This window comes from Protopterus annectens, chromosome 10.part0 (genome assembly GCF_019279795.1).
Source record: "Protopterus annectens isolate FY-2018-M chromosome 10.part0, PAN1.0, whole genome shotgun sequence".
NCBI classification, from domain to species: domain Eukaryota; kingdom Metazoa; phylum Chordata; order Ceratodontiformes; family Protopteridae; genus Protopterus; species Protopterus annectens.
The window spans coordinates 403707159-403723632 of NC_056744.1; the positions used below are offsets into that span (position 1 = coordinate 403707159).

General features: G+C 42.0%; 1 protein-coding gene across 1 annotated transcript in view; it reads left to right on the top strand.

Annotated features, from left to right (window-relative positions):
- The window catches only part of HMCN1 (hemicentin 1), a 5606893-nt gene that overhangs the window by 5277383 nt on the left and 313036 nt on the right, over positions 1 to 16474 (top strand). Inside the window, exons 93-94 of the mRNA XM_044085314.1 lie at positions 12910 to 13077; positions 15797 to 15946. Of these exons, the coding sequence (XP_043941249.1) occupies positions 12910 to 13077; positions 15797 to 15946 (318 nt within the window). The remainder of the gene's footprint in view (positions 1 to 12909; positions 13078 to 15796; positions 15947 to 16474) is intronic.

Genomic DNA, 16474 nt, shown 5'->3' on the forward strand with positions numbered 1-16474 from the left:
GAAACAAAGGGGTGATTGAAAGTCTCAAAATCCTTTCTTGGAGGAACCAGTTGCATCTGCAGGCTTTTGGTACTCGCCAGTCTACCTTTTGGGTGATTTCGGCCACTGACAAGCTCATTCACTTGATCTCTCAGCAGGCATGGAAGGCACCGGACACAAGTGAACCCATCCCAAAAAGACAGGACAAAAGTTTATCCACCCCGAGGATAAACAATTCTGGGCCAAAGGATTACCAGTAGATGCCATCATCGTAGTGGCCACCACCAAAAAGGAATTAGCAGATGGGAGTTCCTCTGTCCATCTACCTGACAGAGAGTCTTGAGCAATGGATAGATTTGGTAAGCAGTTTTGCACTTCATCGACCTTTGCCTTAAGGTCTTTGAATTTCCTGGCACATTTTACCAGACTTCAAAGGGATCTAATCAAGGAGCTGTCAGATACCCTGGCAGGAGCTGTTACTGAGGGAGTCCAGGAAAAAGTTGCTTCCCAGTTGGCTACCCTGGAGTCTGTGTCAAACTCATCCATGAGGCTCATTGTGCATGCAGCCAAAGGGACCACCAGAGTTGAAGGTTTAGGCATAGCCATTAGGAGACAGGCCTGAATGTGTCTGTGTGACTTTGCAGAGCCATTTAAGTCTTCATTCATCAATGAACCCTTTGACGGATCACTTCTGTTTGGCCCAAAAGTCAGAGAGACTTTATCCAGGTGTGAGAAGGATGGTAAGACCCTTTGTGCTGTGAGCATACATTTTTCCACTCCCCAAAGATTTTTCCAGGAATCAGAGGAGCAGTGGAAAGATGTGGTTCAGAAAGTCCCAAGGGCTTTTCCAGGACATATGTGGAGCCAGTTTTTCCAGGAGCAGAGGGGGGAAGTACAATGGAAGACGATGTCAACATGGCAGAGGTAGCCTGCAGAACCACGGCTTCAGGGACTTCTTCCTGGTTAAGCCCTTTCAGCATTCCTGAAAGGAGGCCCCATTGTCTTCCTCTGGAGGTAATTAGGTAATGCTTATCCTTGCTCCAAAATGTCTGGCTAAATGTAACATCAGATTCTTGGGTGCAAAGGATTATTTGCAGTGGTGATACCATACCCTTTTCGTTTCATTCCCCGTATGAAAAAAATCTCCAGTGTTCCATTCAGTCAGAGGAAGCCAGCAGTTCTAGAAATTCAAAAACTGCTAGAGAAAAGAGTGATCTAAGAAGTCCCACCAGCTCAGAAGTAATCCAGAACTTAAGAAAGATTATTTTTAGTGCCAAAAAAGACAGGGGACTGGAGACCAATTCTGGATCTCAGTGTTTTGAACAAATCAGTTTGACAAACAAAATTCCAGATGGTCACAGTATAGTCCATTCTTCCATTTTTGGAAAAGGGTGACTGGATGTTCTTGAGAGATCTTCAGGATGTGTATTGTCATATACAAATGGACAAGTGCTCCAGATAGTTCATCGATTTCAGGCTGGGAGCCAGTCATTACCATCTCACCACAGCCCCCAGGGTGTTTACCAAATGTATGGCAGTAGTAGCAGCTCACTTGCGACTGCAAGGATTCCAGGTGTTTCTGTGCTTGGATAACTAGCTCATTTCAGCTCCAACCAAGCATCAACTGATAGAAGCAAGGGATTATGTTCTCCAGACCTGTGCGTACTTAAGAATAACTGTAAATTATGAAAAATCTCAACTGACTTCAACTCAGAGTTTAGCGTTCATAGGGGCAATACTAAATATGACAACAACTGTAGCAGCCCTTCCTCCCATGAGATTTCCAAAAATCAGAACACAGATTCAAAAAATGATCCACAGCAAGAAAGTACCCGCTCTTCTAACTTTACAGGCTTTAGGTTCCAGGGCAGCAGCAATAACTCTAGTTCCCCTAGCAAGATGTCACATAGGAATTCTACAGTGGCTACTTGCATCTCAATGGTCAGTGCTCTACCAACCCATGTCAGACCAGATTTTCATCACCAATCATTGCAGAAAAAATCTAGTTTGGTGGATGCATTCTAGAGAAATTCTCCTGGGCCATCCCTTCATCCTTCCAGAACCCAGGGCCATAGTGACCACAGATGCCTCCCAGATAGGGTGGGAGTAATTTTCTAGGCAAGACTGTCCAAGGCATTTGGTCCCCCTTAGAGGCCAACTTCCATATCAATGTTCTGGAGCTAAGAGCTGTGCTTTAAGTGTTGCAAGCCTTTGAAATTGCTGTTCTTTTACGAGCAATTGCAATTTAAACAGACAATATGTCAGTAGTTTGGTACATCAGCAAACAGGGAGGAACCAAATCTTACCCCCTTTGTCGAGAAGCACTCAGAGTGTGGCAGTGGGCGATCTCTTCCAACTGCTTTCTGATAGCAATGCATATTCTGGGGAGTTCCAATGTGCTAGCAGACAAACTAAGCAGATGTATTCTCCTGCCTCATGAGTGGTCTCTCAATACAACTTTTGAAAAGTGACGGCAAGTATTTTCTGTCAAAAGGGCCAGCCTTGTTGCGACCTGTTTACCTCTCCCCTAAACAAGTGCAGCAATTACTTTGCCCTGATAACCCCTCCTGAGAGCTCACCAAGAGATGCTGTTCTCCACACTTGACCCTCCATACTCCTATATATCTTTCCCTGATACCTCTAATTTCAAAATTCCTACAGAAAACACTCAGACTGAAGAGCAAAGTAATCCACATTGCACCTTATTAGCCTTGCAAGATATGGTTCCCCTTTGTTTGGCCTTATCTGATTCAATGACCTTAGACTCTGGAGTCGGCTGCAGACCTTCTGTCGCATCCAGAGGAATTAGTTCATCCAAACATTCTGAACCTGAAGCTGATAGCATGGTTCCTCCAGTTCCATTAGTTGCCAGGCAAGTTAACCTTTCTTCCCCAGTATCTTAAATTCTCCTAGTTTCTCATAAAACTTCTTTCTGTAAACTCTATGCTAGTAAATGGAAGAGATTTACCTTTTGGGCTCATGAAAGGGATATTGACCTCTTTTCTGCAACTATTGCTAGCATTTTAGATTTCTTAGCTTCTCTTTTCAATGCAGAAGTTTCCCCATCTACCCTTAAAATTCAACTAGCAGCTATTGGCTTCTCATAAACTTTGTAAGCCTTTTTTTAAAAGGGACACTATTGTTGAAACCTCCTTTTAAGGATCCTACTCCACCTTGGGATTTAAATCTAGTGTTACAAACCATTGTACATCCCCCCTTCAAACCATCTGCAGACTGTGATCTAAAGTATTTGTCGTGGAAAACTTTATTTTTGGTGGGAATATCCTCTGCCAGAAGGATTTCAGAAATACAGGCCTTATCATGTAGACCACCTTATATGTTTTTTCACAATGACAGAGTTTTCTTAAGGACAAATCCCACTTTTCTACCTAAGGTAATGTCAGAGGCAAATATCGATAAGACTATTAATTTGGCAGTATTCTTTCCCAATTTTACAAGCAAAGGTGAATACTGTATGCATTTGTTAGATGTTCACAGACAATTATGTTTTTATCTACACAGAACGAAAGACATAAGAAAATCTGACCAACTATTTGTATCCTTTTCAAGTGCAAGGTCTGGTAAACCAGTTAACAAGGTGACCTTAGCCAAATGGCTCAAGGATTGTATATCCTTCATCTGTAACAAGAAGAAAATTGTTTTGCCTAGGCCTGTTAAGGCACATTCTACAAGATCAGCAGCCACTTCAGCAGTTCTCCAATCCAGAGCTTCAGTGGATGATATATGTGCAGCAGTAACTTGGGCTTCTCCCCATACCTTTATTACTCATTAAAAATTAAATTCAGTCTCTAGGGGAAGAGCATACTTTGGTTCAATGGTGCTCAGGAATGTCCTTCCATGAATCCTCTCAAGGTCTAAGGTAGCTGGGGGCTCTGCCCCAATATGCCAAGGATAAAATGAAAATTGGCAACATCAGATAAAGAAGTCATGTATTTAGCATAATTTTCCATCTGTGTTGTCCATTTTCATTTATCCTTGACTCCCTTCCTTCCATCCCCCGGCCTTTGAAGACCCTTTGGTGGAACTGATAATGTACATATAACTTTGCTATGCCTAAATTATTACAATAGGTATGGTTTGCCTGAAGGCTTCCTTATCTATGACTTTATATCTCTCATCTAAAAACTCAATCTGAGGTAACTGGGAGAGTAGGACTGTGGAGAGAGGTGAAGTTCGAGAGTTTTGGGGCTTTGCAAGCTGTAGTAACAGCCAAGGTGGTCCCGATATCGGACTCGAACCCTAATATCAAGGATAAATGAAAATGGACAACACAGATGGAATGTTATGGTAAGTACATAACTTCTTTTTTCCTTACTCTAACTGTGCAACCATTTAGGCAACACAATCAATTATCCAAAATTGTGTTCAGATGTTAGAATTCATAAGATTTTGCTTGGAATCAGTCAACCAAATTGACAGGTTACCAAATTCCAGACTTTCCAATCTTCGTGCAGAGGCCTTGTCAGTGCATGCAACCTCGAAGACTCCGTCTCACACAATTGTGAAACGTCTAGGTCATATGTCAGTATGCAAAGGGTTGGTTACTTTAACTAGGTATCATATGAGGGCTCTACAGTGAATTCTGGCTGTCCAGTGGTATTTCCTTACTCATCCGTTGAACTTTCTAGTACGGTTAACAAAGATGACCAAATTTGTTGGTGGTTGCAGTCTCCCTTAGTAACCGACAGGAGACCATTCATAATTCCATCTCCTTTGGCCATGGTCACCATGGACACCTCCCTCCTGGGGAGCATTTTGAAGGGAGAATGGTTCAAGGGTCCTGGTTGTCTGCAGAGGCTTACAGACACATCAATGTTCTGGAAATGAGAGCCGTCCTTTCTGCATTACAGGCCTTTCAGGACACCCTTCCCAGGGGTGTGATTACTATACAGATGGACAATATGTTTGGTGTCTGGTATTTCAACAAACTGGGGAAGATATGTTCATATCGTATTTGTCAGGAGGCCATGAGAATCTGGCAGTAGGTGATCTCTATTCATCTGTTTCTGGTAGCAGTGCACATCCTGGGGAAATCCAGCATTCTGACTACAGCTTCAGCAGGAGCATCCTATTGCCTCACAAGTGGTCCCTGAATCTGAAGGTTGCAGCTCATATTTTTCAGCATTTGGGCACCCTGTGTGTTTGACCTATTCATCTCCCCGTCCAACACCTAGTCCGGCAACCATTAAACTCTAGTTCCCCCTTGGGGACAGTCACCCAGGGACCCTCTAGTGATTGTTTGGCTGTTGGGGTTTCTTTATGCTTATCCCATAGTTCCCTTAATGACAAAGTTTCTTCAGAAAGCAGCCTGTTGTAGAGTTACTGTAGTCCTCATAGCTCCCTTTGGCCTCATCTGGTTTGGGTTCCCTTCCTTTGCCATCTTCTAAAGTACTTCCCTTGGGTACTGGATCTCATTCCAGATCTCATCCAACAGGTCTGGATCTCCCCAACCTTCAGTCCCTCAAGTTAACTGCATGGTTCCTCCAGTTCTCTTGATGGCCAGAAATACCAAGCTTTTGCAGGCTGTTGTTCACATATTGTCATCATCTCAAAAGCAGTCTCCTAGGAAGGTGTATTCCAGGAAATGGAGAATGTTTGTTATGTGGGCAGAATCTTGGGGACTGTATCCTTTCTCTGCCCCTTTGGAATCTGTGGATTTATTCACTGAGTTGTTTCAGACAGGTTGCAGTTTTTCTGCGATTTATGTAGAACTGGCAGCTATATCTAACTTTCATAGGTTCATAGGTTAGTACTAGGCTATCTGCCCGAGGGCATCTATAAGCCTAGCCAGAATGTGTTGACTTTCGCCGCCCCCTTAGATTAGTTCCCTGTGCTTCTGTCCAGCAGAGCCATTAGTTCCTTGTGCCTCTGTCCACCAGAGTCACTGCAGTGATCCCTGGGGTAAATTTTCTGTTTCCCATCCACTCGCCAAGGTTTCTCTTGAAGCGTGTTAGTGAGGGGCTCTGCCTAATGTAGATTGGAATCCCGTTGCAAATCATGGGGAGTCTCTGGGAGAGGAATCTATCCATCCAGCACGTCCTATTTATCATTGTGGTGAGGTTTCGATCCCTAGAGCATGTGGCTCTCAGGGATTTGTTTTTTTTTTTAGGTGGAACATGTCCATCCATTCTGGGTTGGACATGGCCTTGTATGTCAGGCAGAGATCACCTCTGAGTAAGCGGTATGCAACCGAGTACAGCTGGAGTTTCTTCAGTCGGGCTGCATAAGGCATCTGTTTGAGGCCAGTAATCCTCTTGATGAGGTACTTCTGTGGTCTTTCCAGCTGTTGCAGGTGTCTTGTAAGGTACATCCCAAATGGGGCATTGTACTCTATGATGGGTCTGATGAGTGATGAGTAGAGAGGCACAATAACCTCTTTTGTTCTAGATGCAAACACTTTTGTGATTAGGTGGGCCACATAGAAGGATTTTCTAACCACCTTGGCAATATGATTATCAAAGGAGAGATTACTATCTACTTGGGTCCCCAGATCCCTTATTACATTTTCTGTATTTAAGGGACTACCGCATATGTGGTAGTTCGCGGGTACTTTGTTTTTTCCAAAGGGGATGACTATGCACTTTTTGGCATTTAGCTTGAGGCCATGATTTTGACACCAGGTATCCGTCTCAGTGAGACCCTTCTGGAGGATGTCTGTATCAGCCGGAGAGTCAATTATGGCCCCCAGTTTGCAGTCGTCTGTGAACTTAGTCAGCCATAGTCCTCCTGTGCTTGCCTATATCGCTGAGAAGTATATACTGAACAGGAGGGATCCCAGGACTGAGCCCTGTAACCAGCTTAGAGTCAGACCTAGAGCCTGCAACTCTCACCGTCTGGGTTCTATCCGTGAGCCAATTGGCAACCCATCTTGTGACATATGGGTTTATGTTCAGGCTGGTGAGCTTGTCTATAATACCCGAATGGGGAATGGTGTTGAAAGCCTTTGCGAGGTCTAGGTAGGCTGTGTGGACCTCCTTTCCCTCATCTAAAGCCTTGGTAACTGTCTCAAAGAAGTCCACCAGGTTTAGGAGGCATGATCTGCCCTTGACAAAGCCAAACTGGGTAGGGCCCAATGTTTGGAGGTTCCCAATATCTCTGTTAATGAGTTCCATGATAATGCGCTCCATAGCCTTGCAGACCAGGCTAGTCAAGGTTATAGGGCTATAGTTCCCAGGGTGTGTTGTGGCTCCACCTTTGTGGAGCGGGATAACTGTTGCTGTGCACCACTCAGTGGGTACGTAGCCTGTAGAGAGGCTGAGTTTGAACAGTGTGTTTAGGTGAGGGGTTAGTTCATTTTGGAGCTCGTGTAAAACACAGCCTGGGACACCGTCCGGTCCCATTGAAGCTGTGTTTTTGGCTTTGGATAGGGCTGTTTTAACCTGTGTACCAGTGATTGCCAAGGCTGTACATTCTTCTGGTATGGTTATGGGCCATTTAGGAGGTTGAGGGGGGGGGTGAAGTTTGCACTAAACCTGTCTGCCAGAATGTTGGCAATATCAGTTGGTTCAGTGTATTTTATGCCATTCTGCACTAACTCAGAGCAGATTTGGGAGTTTCCACTTAGGTTCTTGACATAGCTAAAGAACACTTTGTGGTTATCTTTGGAGTCCTTGGCAATTTTTCTTTCAAAGCTAGACTTAGATGATTTTATGAGGGAGCATAGTTTCTTGCTGATACTGATCAGGGATGTCTTTCCTTCTTGGAATTTTATTCTTTTCTGTACTAGTTTCCTCCTTCTATTGTATAGCTTGTTTATGGCAGGGGTCCACCAGACTGGTTTCCTTTTCTTGTAGGAGTGAGTCTTGGTTTTGCTTGGGATAGCACGATCCATGCATTCTTGCAGGTGCTCATAGAGTGCCTGTGTAAGGGATTCAGCAGCTTGGACAGCATTGTCCTTTAGCATGGGGACTGTGAACCTTTCCACCTCTGTCTTAAGTAATGTGAAGTTTTTTTTGAAAAGTTTTTCACAGTGGTTTCCTTGATTGGGGGTGGGGGCGGAATGTGGATATCCAGAGTGATTAGTCTATGGTCTGAGCTAACCAGCGAGGGGTTGACCTCTGGTATGGAACACCAGTCACCCATGTTGGTGATGACCAGGTTCAATATGTTGTCACCTCTGGTGGGGGTGTTGACCAGTTGATTCAGGGCGTTCGAGTTTATAATTTCTAGGAAGCATTGGGCAAGGGAATTAGTACTTGAGTAGTTCTCCCAGTTAATGTTTGGGTAATTGAAATCACCCAATATTAGGGCTTTTGGTAGGACCTTCATATTTTCCAGTGTCTCTAGAAATGCGGAATGGGGGTCCTGGGTCATGGTGGGTGATCTGTAGCAAGCTACAATTTGAATTGCAGTTTTGCCTGTTGTTAGTTGCACATGGATGATCTCTGAGGCATTGTGCTGCGCCACTAACCTGGAGGTGTGGGTATCCTTGATGAATATGGATACACCCCCGCCTTTTATGTTTCGGTCTGGCCAAAAAGTATGGTATGAGTTATAGCCTGGTAGTGCTGGGTGCTCTCTGGAGCCTTAAACCAGGTTTCTGTTACTGCACAGATATTGATGTTCTCCATACTGAGGAGTGCCTCGAGTGCATGCATTTTGAGGTTTAGACTTCTGGCGTTGAGTAGCAACCCTCAGTTTTTGGTTACTTGTGCTATTTATGGTCGTGGGTTTGTCTTTTGAGCCTTGTCTAAAAAAGGCTCTATGGGGGCAGCAAAAGCCTTGGCCAGTATTTGAAAGCCTAAAGGTGACAGGTGCAAGCCATCTCTTGCGAAGCAACGTGGCTTGTCGAGCATGTCTTCCCAGGTGGACAGATACTGGATCCCCTTTGAATGACACCAGAAACTTTGCCAATTGTTGAAATTGATCATTTTTTCTTTATACTGTGGCATCATTCTTGGTGAGGGCAGGATGCTACTCAAGGTCAGGGTCATACCGGCCTGGGCTACGTGATCAGAGAGCTCTTCCATGTCTCTTTTCATGTAGACCAGGGAGGTAAGTCTCAGGTCATTCACACCAACGTGGACAATGACAGAGTTGTATTTGTACTTGTTCTGGAGTGACCTGAGTGCTTGTGTTATGTGGCAGATCCTGGCGCCCGACAGAGAGCTAACTGTAACCTTCTCCTTGTCCAGCCTAGTTAGTGGAACATCAGTGTGCCTGACTATAGAGTCACCTATTAGTAGTGTGTTGGGTATGTTATTTTGCCTTAAGGGCTGTGATTGCGTGGCACACTGATTATGTGAAGTATGTGTTTCATGGTTTGTGATGGGGTGTGGAGGTTGCTTGGGTGTCTGCTTTGGAGGTCTCTGTTGCTTTTGCAGATTTTTATTTAAAGCCTCCGAGTATGTTTTCGTGTATTTATGTGTGTTATTTGCCGGTGTTGGTTTAGTAGGTCTGTGTGAGACTGGTGGTGTGTTGCAAGTATTTCCCTTCTCCTCTTGACTGTCAGTTCCAGTCTTGGATTGAGAGAGCTTTGCCTCCAGTTTGGCTGTATAATTGCATCGCTCACATATATTAGTGTTTGGTGGTAGGAGGAGAGGGTTGTCTGTGTACATGAGACAGTTGTAACATTGCCTCAAAATGCCCAGATTCACCAGTTCGACTGGAGAGTACACCTGAAACTGCCGTTTGGACATGCCTGAATAGGTAAAGTGAGCTGTTTTACTGATTGGCTGGTATGGACGAATAGAGAGCCTTGTCCTTCTGGACTGTATGGGGGGGGGGTCTAGTGCTAGGGTTAATTAGTGTTTGCTATGAGTTTTGAGCAAGTGCTGGGCTGTGAAATGAATGGTTTGAGTGCTTAAGTTGAAAGTTTGTCTAGTTCCAAGGGAAAAATTGAAGAGTAGACTTTGTGGAACCGGTAGTAGTTTAACCCGAGTTACTGGTACTGCCCGACACGCAAAACCACGCAAATACGGTTTTTATAGCAGGGAAATGAAAGAGATAGAAATTAGCCCAAAATGGCCAATAAACTACTAACTTCTGGGCTGAAACCACTCCTGCAGGGACAGAGAAGCTGCTCAAAGCTCCCCTCTCTCACAGGTGAACAGAGAAACTTCCTTCTGTCCAAGTAAGGTATGGGCAACACAGAAACTTGTAACAATGCCCTGAATTCAGCAATTCACCAAATTATATGTTGGCAGGGGCAATGTACCTCTGGCTTCCCCTCAATATTTCCAAAGCATTCCTTAATGGTATATTTTTAATACATCCCCCAGTATGGCCAGGCCCCCCCATTTGAACCTTCAGCTACTTCTGACTTGAAGCTCTTGTCTTGGAAAACTTTGATTTTGACAGTGATTACGTCTTGCAAGGAGGGTTTCAGAATTGTAGTCATTTTATTCTTCACACCCTTACTTGGCATTCCATTAAGACAGGGTTTCTCTTCGTATGAGCCCTTCTTTTCTGCCAAGTGTAGCTTCAGAGAATGGCCTTAACAGTTCTATTCATCTTTCTGTGTTCTTTCCCAATTTCTGCAATAAAGGTAAATACCTTTTGCATTGCTTGGATCTACATAGGCAGCTGAGATTTTATTTGGACTGTACCAAAGCTTTCAGGAAAATCCAATCAATTATTTGTCTCCTTTTCGAAATCCAGGCTGGGCTCACCTGTGTCTAAAGTAAGTTTATCCAAGTGGCTTTCAGATTATGTTTTATTTGCTTATCCTTTGAAAGGCAAGACCCTTCCACACATTTGTCAGGAGCTGTGGCTACTTCTACAGCATTCTTTTCTGGAGTATCAATGGATGAAGTTTGTGCAGCTGCAACTTGGCTGAGTTGCTGCACTTTTGTGTCACATTATAATTCAGTCTAGATCCAGGGCTACCTTTGGATCCACTGTGATACAGAATATCCTTCCTTAGTTCCTCTTGAGGAATTTTTTTGTAGCTGGGGACTCTGTCCCACAGACTGAAGCCAGACAGAGCAGACAACATTGGATATAAAAGTTATGTACTTACCACAACAGTAGATCCATGTTGTCTGTCTCACCCCCCCCCCCACCTGCCCTCGGCTTTTTGTTGGCATGGCTAGTCTTCCCTTCTGAGGTGATCAGACAGTGGAGGTAGTTTGTTCCTTACCTCTGGAGTTCTGCATTCTCCTTGGTTTAGGAATCTGTTTTTTAGTATATCTTTGTAGATATATAAGTATATTGAAAGTGGTCATTATGCTGCAAAGTCAATGTGGGAATTAGAGTGAGGAGTGGGGAATTATATGTAAAGGAGGCAGTGCCAAGAGGGATAAAGACTTTGGAATTGGCCAGTGTTGGATATGAGTCAGATCCAAAGACGTACAAGTTAAACTAGATGGAGACAAGCAACATGGATCTATCATTATGATAAGTACATAACTTTTGTTTTTCAGTCTCTTCCACTGTAACAAGAGAGACAGAAGTCTTTTGATCTGTTGTCATCATGGAAGTAATTTTAAGACAGGGTTTCATGCAGAAAGCAGGTGAAGCACATGAAGTACCAGTCTGTTCCTGGAATAGGGACCGGAAATATTGGTCCCAGTCAGTGATGTAATGGTCTAAAAGTAATTTTTTTTTTTTGGTTTGAAGAATCCTTGAGATCTCCCTCTCCCGTGAAGAATTATTGCAGACTAATGGTAGAAAATTGCGTTGGTTCTGTAATGCAGAAAAGTAAAGCCCTGACTATGAGCCAGACAACTTGGGATCACTTAGTGACCTTGGCACTGGCGAAGACAGTGATGAAATGTTAGAGTTAGTGGCCGATGCTGGTTTATCCACCTGGGAGAGGGAGGCATACCAGCTCATTACATGATAGTTTCTTAGCTGAGGTAGGAGATGTAGTGTGCAGCAGTAATAGTGAAATAATTGCACCATGAAGCCATGTACAACACAGTAGCTGCACTAGATAGTTGCAGAGGAGAATTCATGTACATCAGGGCAACACTGGGAGTCTACAGGCATCAGGCTGACATATGGATCAGCACGTAAACCAAGGAACAGCATAAAAACCCCTACAGGACATCATTTTTTTAAATCATCTTTATTATCACTTATGACATAGGCAGTCATACATTTATGTAAATTAAAATAAACCATATTGACACATTCTCAGTTACAAACATTATTCATCACATATAATCTTCTAATAGATGAGTGTTCTTGTTCTGCCTACTTAACTGAATAAACTTACTTGAAACTTCAACAAGATATCTTTATTCCTCCCACAGGGAAGGTATCAGAGTAGAGTCTCCTAGATCTGCTATCTAAAGTGATTTTATCTGGGCTAATCCTTTTTATGCTATCTCTGTAAAGACTGGGACTGAACTACCCTTCTCATAGGTGATTTTTTTGTATAGTCTTTTCTTACAGACAAGCTGGTCTAACTCTGTTTAGCCAGTGTAGAAGACATTCTTGTGTGGAGCCATGGCTTCTACTGCCTGTTTCAAAAGAATAGCATTAAGTATTTAAACATCAACTGCTTGACCAGGGTCCAAACTCATTATCAGGCTTTGCATTTTATGTATGGCCTCAACATCCACAGCAGACTTGACCAAGCTGTCTAGAAAGGTCTGATACCCAAATTAATTGATCCTGTTTCCCCTGTCGATGGCTTGAGGCTCAGAGTCAGTGGATGGTTGTTAGGTTTTGTTTGTATTTTCTACTTACTCAGACTTGAAGAGCTTGGCGTTTCATTTTTGTTATATTGCATAACTGCCAAATTTTTTGAACGTATATATGTTTTAAAATATGGCCAAAGGTTTGCATTTTTTGAGCAGCATTTTAGTAGAATCCAGAACTCTATGACCATTTGGTATCCTATTGTTTCTGTCTCACACACACACACACACACACACACACACTTCCATAACTACAGTATAAATATATGGTACAGAACTTCTAATGCATTACCTGTTTGTTTTTATCCCTTTCTGATCCCAGTGGATGGCAGTTGGGGTCCATGGCAAGCATGGAGTGAATGCTCAGCTTCATGTGGTGGAGGAGAAAAGATGCGCGTTCGTCTTTGTAACAATCCATCCCCAATAAATGGTGGCCGATCCTGTCCTGGTGATGCATCACAGGTAGCCAGGTGTTTCCAAGCATGCCCAGGTAGGTAATCTGCCAAGTAATGATAACCTTTTCTTTGTATGCAAGAATAGAAATTTTAGTTAATATGGGACGGTATGGTATAGTGGTTGAATAGGCCTGTAGGACCAAACAGTTTTTTTCAGATGGCTGGACAGGTATCCACCCTGGCTAGACTGGCCTAGTCCTGCTTGAAAAAGGTCTAAGGTCAGGTACTAGCAAGTTGTAAATAGTTGCAAGACTCAGTTGATTTGTATTTCCTATAGTCACAAGACTGTACATATTTATACTGGAATATTCTGGACAATCCACAGCTTTAACCTATCTTTAACGACCTGTTGACAACCTATTTGAAGGTGAACACTTACTCATGAGCCATTAGTAAGGCAGATCATAATTTGTTTGAGTTTATTTACTTGTGTATTTTTATACAGAGACCATTTAAGTAGATAGTCAGTACTTGAGGAGTACTGTGCTCTCACAGCCCTCAAGTCACTTCAGCATCATAGCTTACTTGGACTCCAGCTATAATGATTGCTGTCAGACTATTCTTGCACTTAAGGCTGGTAAAGCAGAAGTGATCTCTGTAAGCCAGTGAGACAGACTTGGTAACTAAGGCTTTGTCCCTGTGCTGTTGGTGCAGCCCTATGTTTCTTCAAACTTATATAATGTTTAGTGCATCTTCATTATAAATACATTGTTAAATATGCATATTCACTTTCTCAGGATTGCATCACTTATGCAATAACGTGCAGCATAAGAGAATCTGAAGGAGTTTGTGTAAAAAGGTTTACAGGATAATGTTATGATAGGTATATTTACCTATGCATGAAACCAAGACGTTTTTGTATTATTGATTAAAAGCTTTTGTTCTTTAAGTAAATCCAACTGTGACAGTGATCAGTAGCCAGCTAGAATGGAGCTGTCAGTGTTCTGTAATGTGCATATGTCTATTCCATGAAATACACAGCACACCGGACCTCTTTTAATTGAAAAAAAAATGTCAGAACTGCACATCATTCAACTTGGCAAAAGCTTACAGAACCCTGTAGGCTCCATGTGCCACATATGTAAATATAGTAAAGCTGAGATTACAAAGCATTTGGGGTAAGGAGAAACTCTCACTTCCTTACCCACAGTGGTACACAGTCCTGCTGAGAAAACGCAGGAACCAACAGGCTATACTCAACAAGTTCACTTTCATCAAAACACTACTTCATGAGTGACATTGATCCTGTTTTATAGTTGCAGATAGTATTGGTCAGTATGTAGTAGTTATTACCACAAGGCCTTCACATGTAAGACATGGTGACACTAATGGCAGTAAGCTCTGCATGTACATACACAACAAATCCCAGTTTACTACATGTGTCATGTAAAGTGAACTCTTTTCGAGGACAGAATGACACTGTTGATGATAACATAAAGTGTGTACCAGTACTGGCCAAAAAAAATACACCAAAAGTATTAGATTGCAGTCATTTCATGTCTACTGATAGAAGTTATTCAAAATTGTTACATAGTGCAATGACTTTAATGAATTACATGAGTCAGGAGAGTTATTATTAATAAAAATGTTGCAATCTTTAAAAATGGATATACAAGTAAAATGTTTTAATTTCTATGAATGTTGTGTAAAATTAGAATGCATGATTACACATGCACCGAAAAGAAAAAATAGATTAGTTGCAAAACATCTGCTGATAATCCTATTAAATCTACTGCTAGAAATATGAATTATTAAATCTTACTTGGATAAATGAGTGTTTTTGATGTACACAATCTATTGGTTAAAAAATAATTGGTTCTGAACATATCAGGCTGAAACTGTGACACTGTCTGTGTTGTATTAAGGAATAACATCTGATGAGTACGCTGTCTTCCGTAGGGAGATGCAGATTATACACAATGCAAAATAAAGGGAGTGTGCAGCTATAGGTAGGCAAGGAATCCTGATAAGAAGTACAACTGTTAAATCACTGACCAGTGTTCACAATTCTAATATACCATCACAAAAGTAATAGGACAGCAGAGACCACTGAAAAGACCGACCTTTATTACAAAAAAAAAAAAAAACATGCAAGCAGTGTATAATGGACTGAAAAAACTGATACATTGGTGTCTCACAATGCCCCACTCATTTGGAAATATCTGTGCAAACAAGCACTTGTTTACTTAATAGGTTATAACTGGATGCTGGAAAAACACTGACCGGCAGCTGATATAGCTGTTTGTGTTATATCCATCATTCTTACTGGCTTATAACTATTTAGTGACAGAGCAGTGATGTTGATGTCGCAACTAATGTTACTTTTCGAATGATGTAATGAGAGGAGCATCATTAAACTTACAGACTACCTAGCAGAGTACAGTATTAAGAAATGATGCTATTTATATCAGTTAAAGAGTTAAAATTAACCAAAATAGAAAAGAGGTTATATTTTATTATGAATGATAATAACTGACAGCCTACATACTTGTGAATTTTACTTGGTAAAGTTCTCCTTGCATCATACCTCTGACATATCAGTTTGTAAAGGATGGTTTTAAATATTTTTTTTCATTGTTGCCATTCGTGAGTATGCTTGTATTTGGAAGAGTCATAGAGACTTCAAAATGTTCCTAAAGACAAAAGGTGCTTGGATGCTGGGTCTTAAATGACACTTCATATGCACTGCTGTTCAGTTCCCTTCAAAATAAAGCTGGTATCAGTTTAATATGCATGTTTTCTCATTTCTAACAGGTGGACCTCACCACGCAAAAGGCAGTGTGATTGGAAATATAAATGATGTTGAGTTTGGTGCTGCTTTGCTGAATGCAACTGTAACTGAAAGTAGAGACTCAGATGCCATGATTATAAAAGCAAAAATCAGCAACATTCCCAGGAATATCGGTAAGCTTCCTCTGATTTTTCTCTTTCATTATAAGCTCTTATGGTGTGCATATTTTCACAGAATATCCAGAATTTTGCCTCATATTTTTGGCCTTTTCCTCATGAAATTTGTGGTTTTCTGGCAAATCACTGAGGGCTGAAGTCACTAAATAATGACATACATTTGAGTTTCATACTTCATATGCTTCCAAAAATGCATGCTAACACAAATCCTGTTATTCTAGCAACTTTCTAAGCTTATAAGAGCAGTATTTATAATATGTCCCTATTTTTGAGCCTTTGTCCCCCCCATTATTTTAGGCTTTGTCCAGACTTATTGCAGTAAGAGGTTGAGAGATATGAGGGGGTGTTAGACATGTCACGTGCACAACAGAAAAACGCGCGCGTGTGTGTGTGTGTGTGTGTGTGTGTATGTCTGTGTACATCTATATATGGATCCCTATCATATTATCAAAAGACCAAAACACCAAAATTTAAAAGATCAGGATGAAAATAATGAAACCTGAAAATCACGGACATGCACATAAC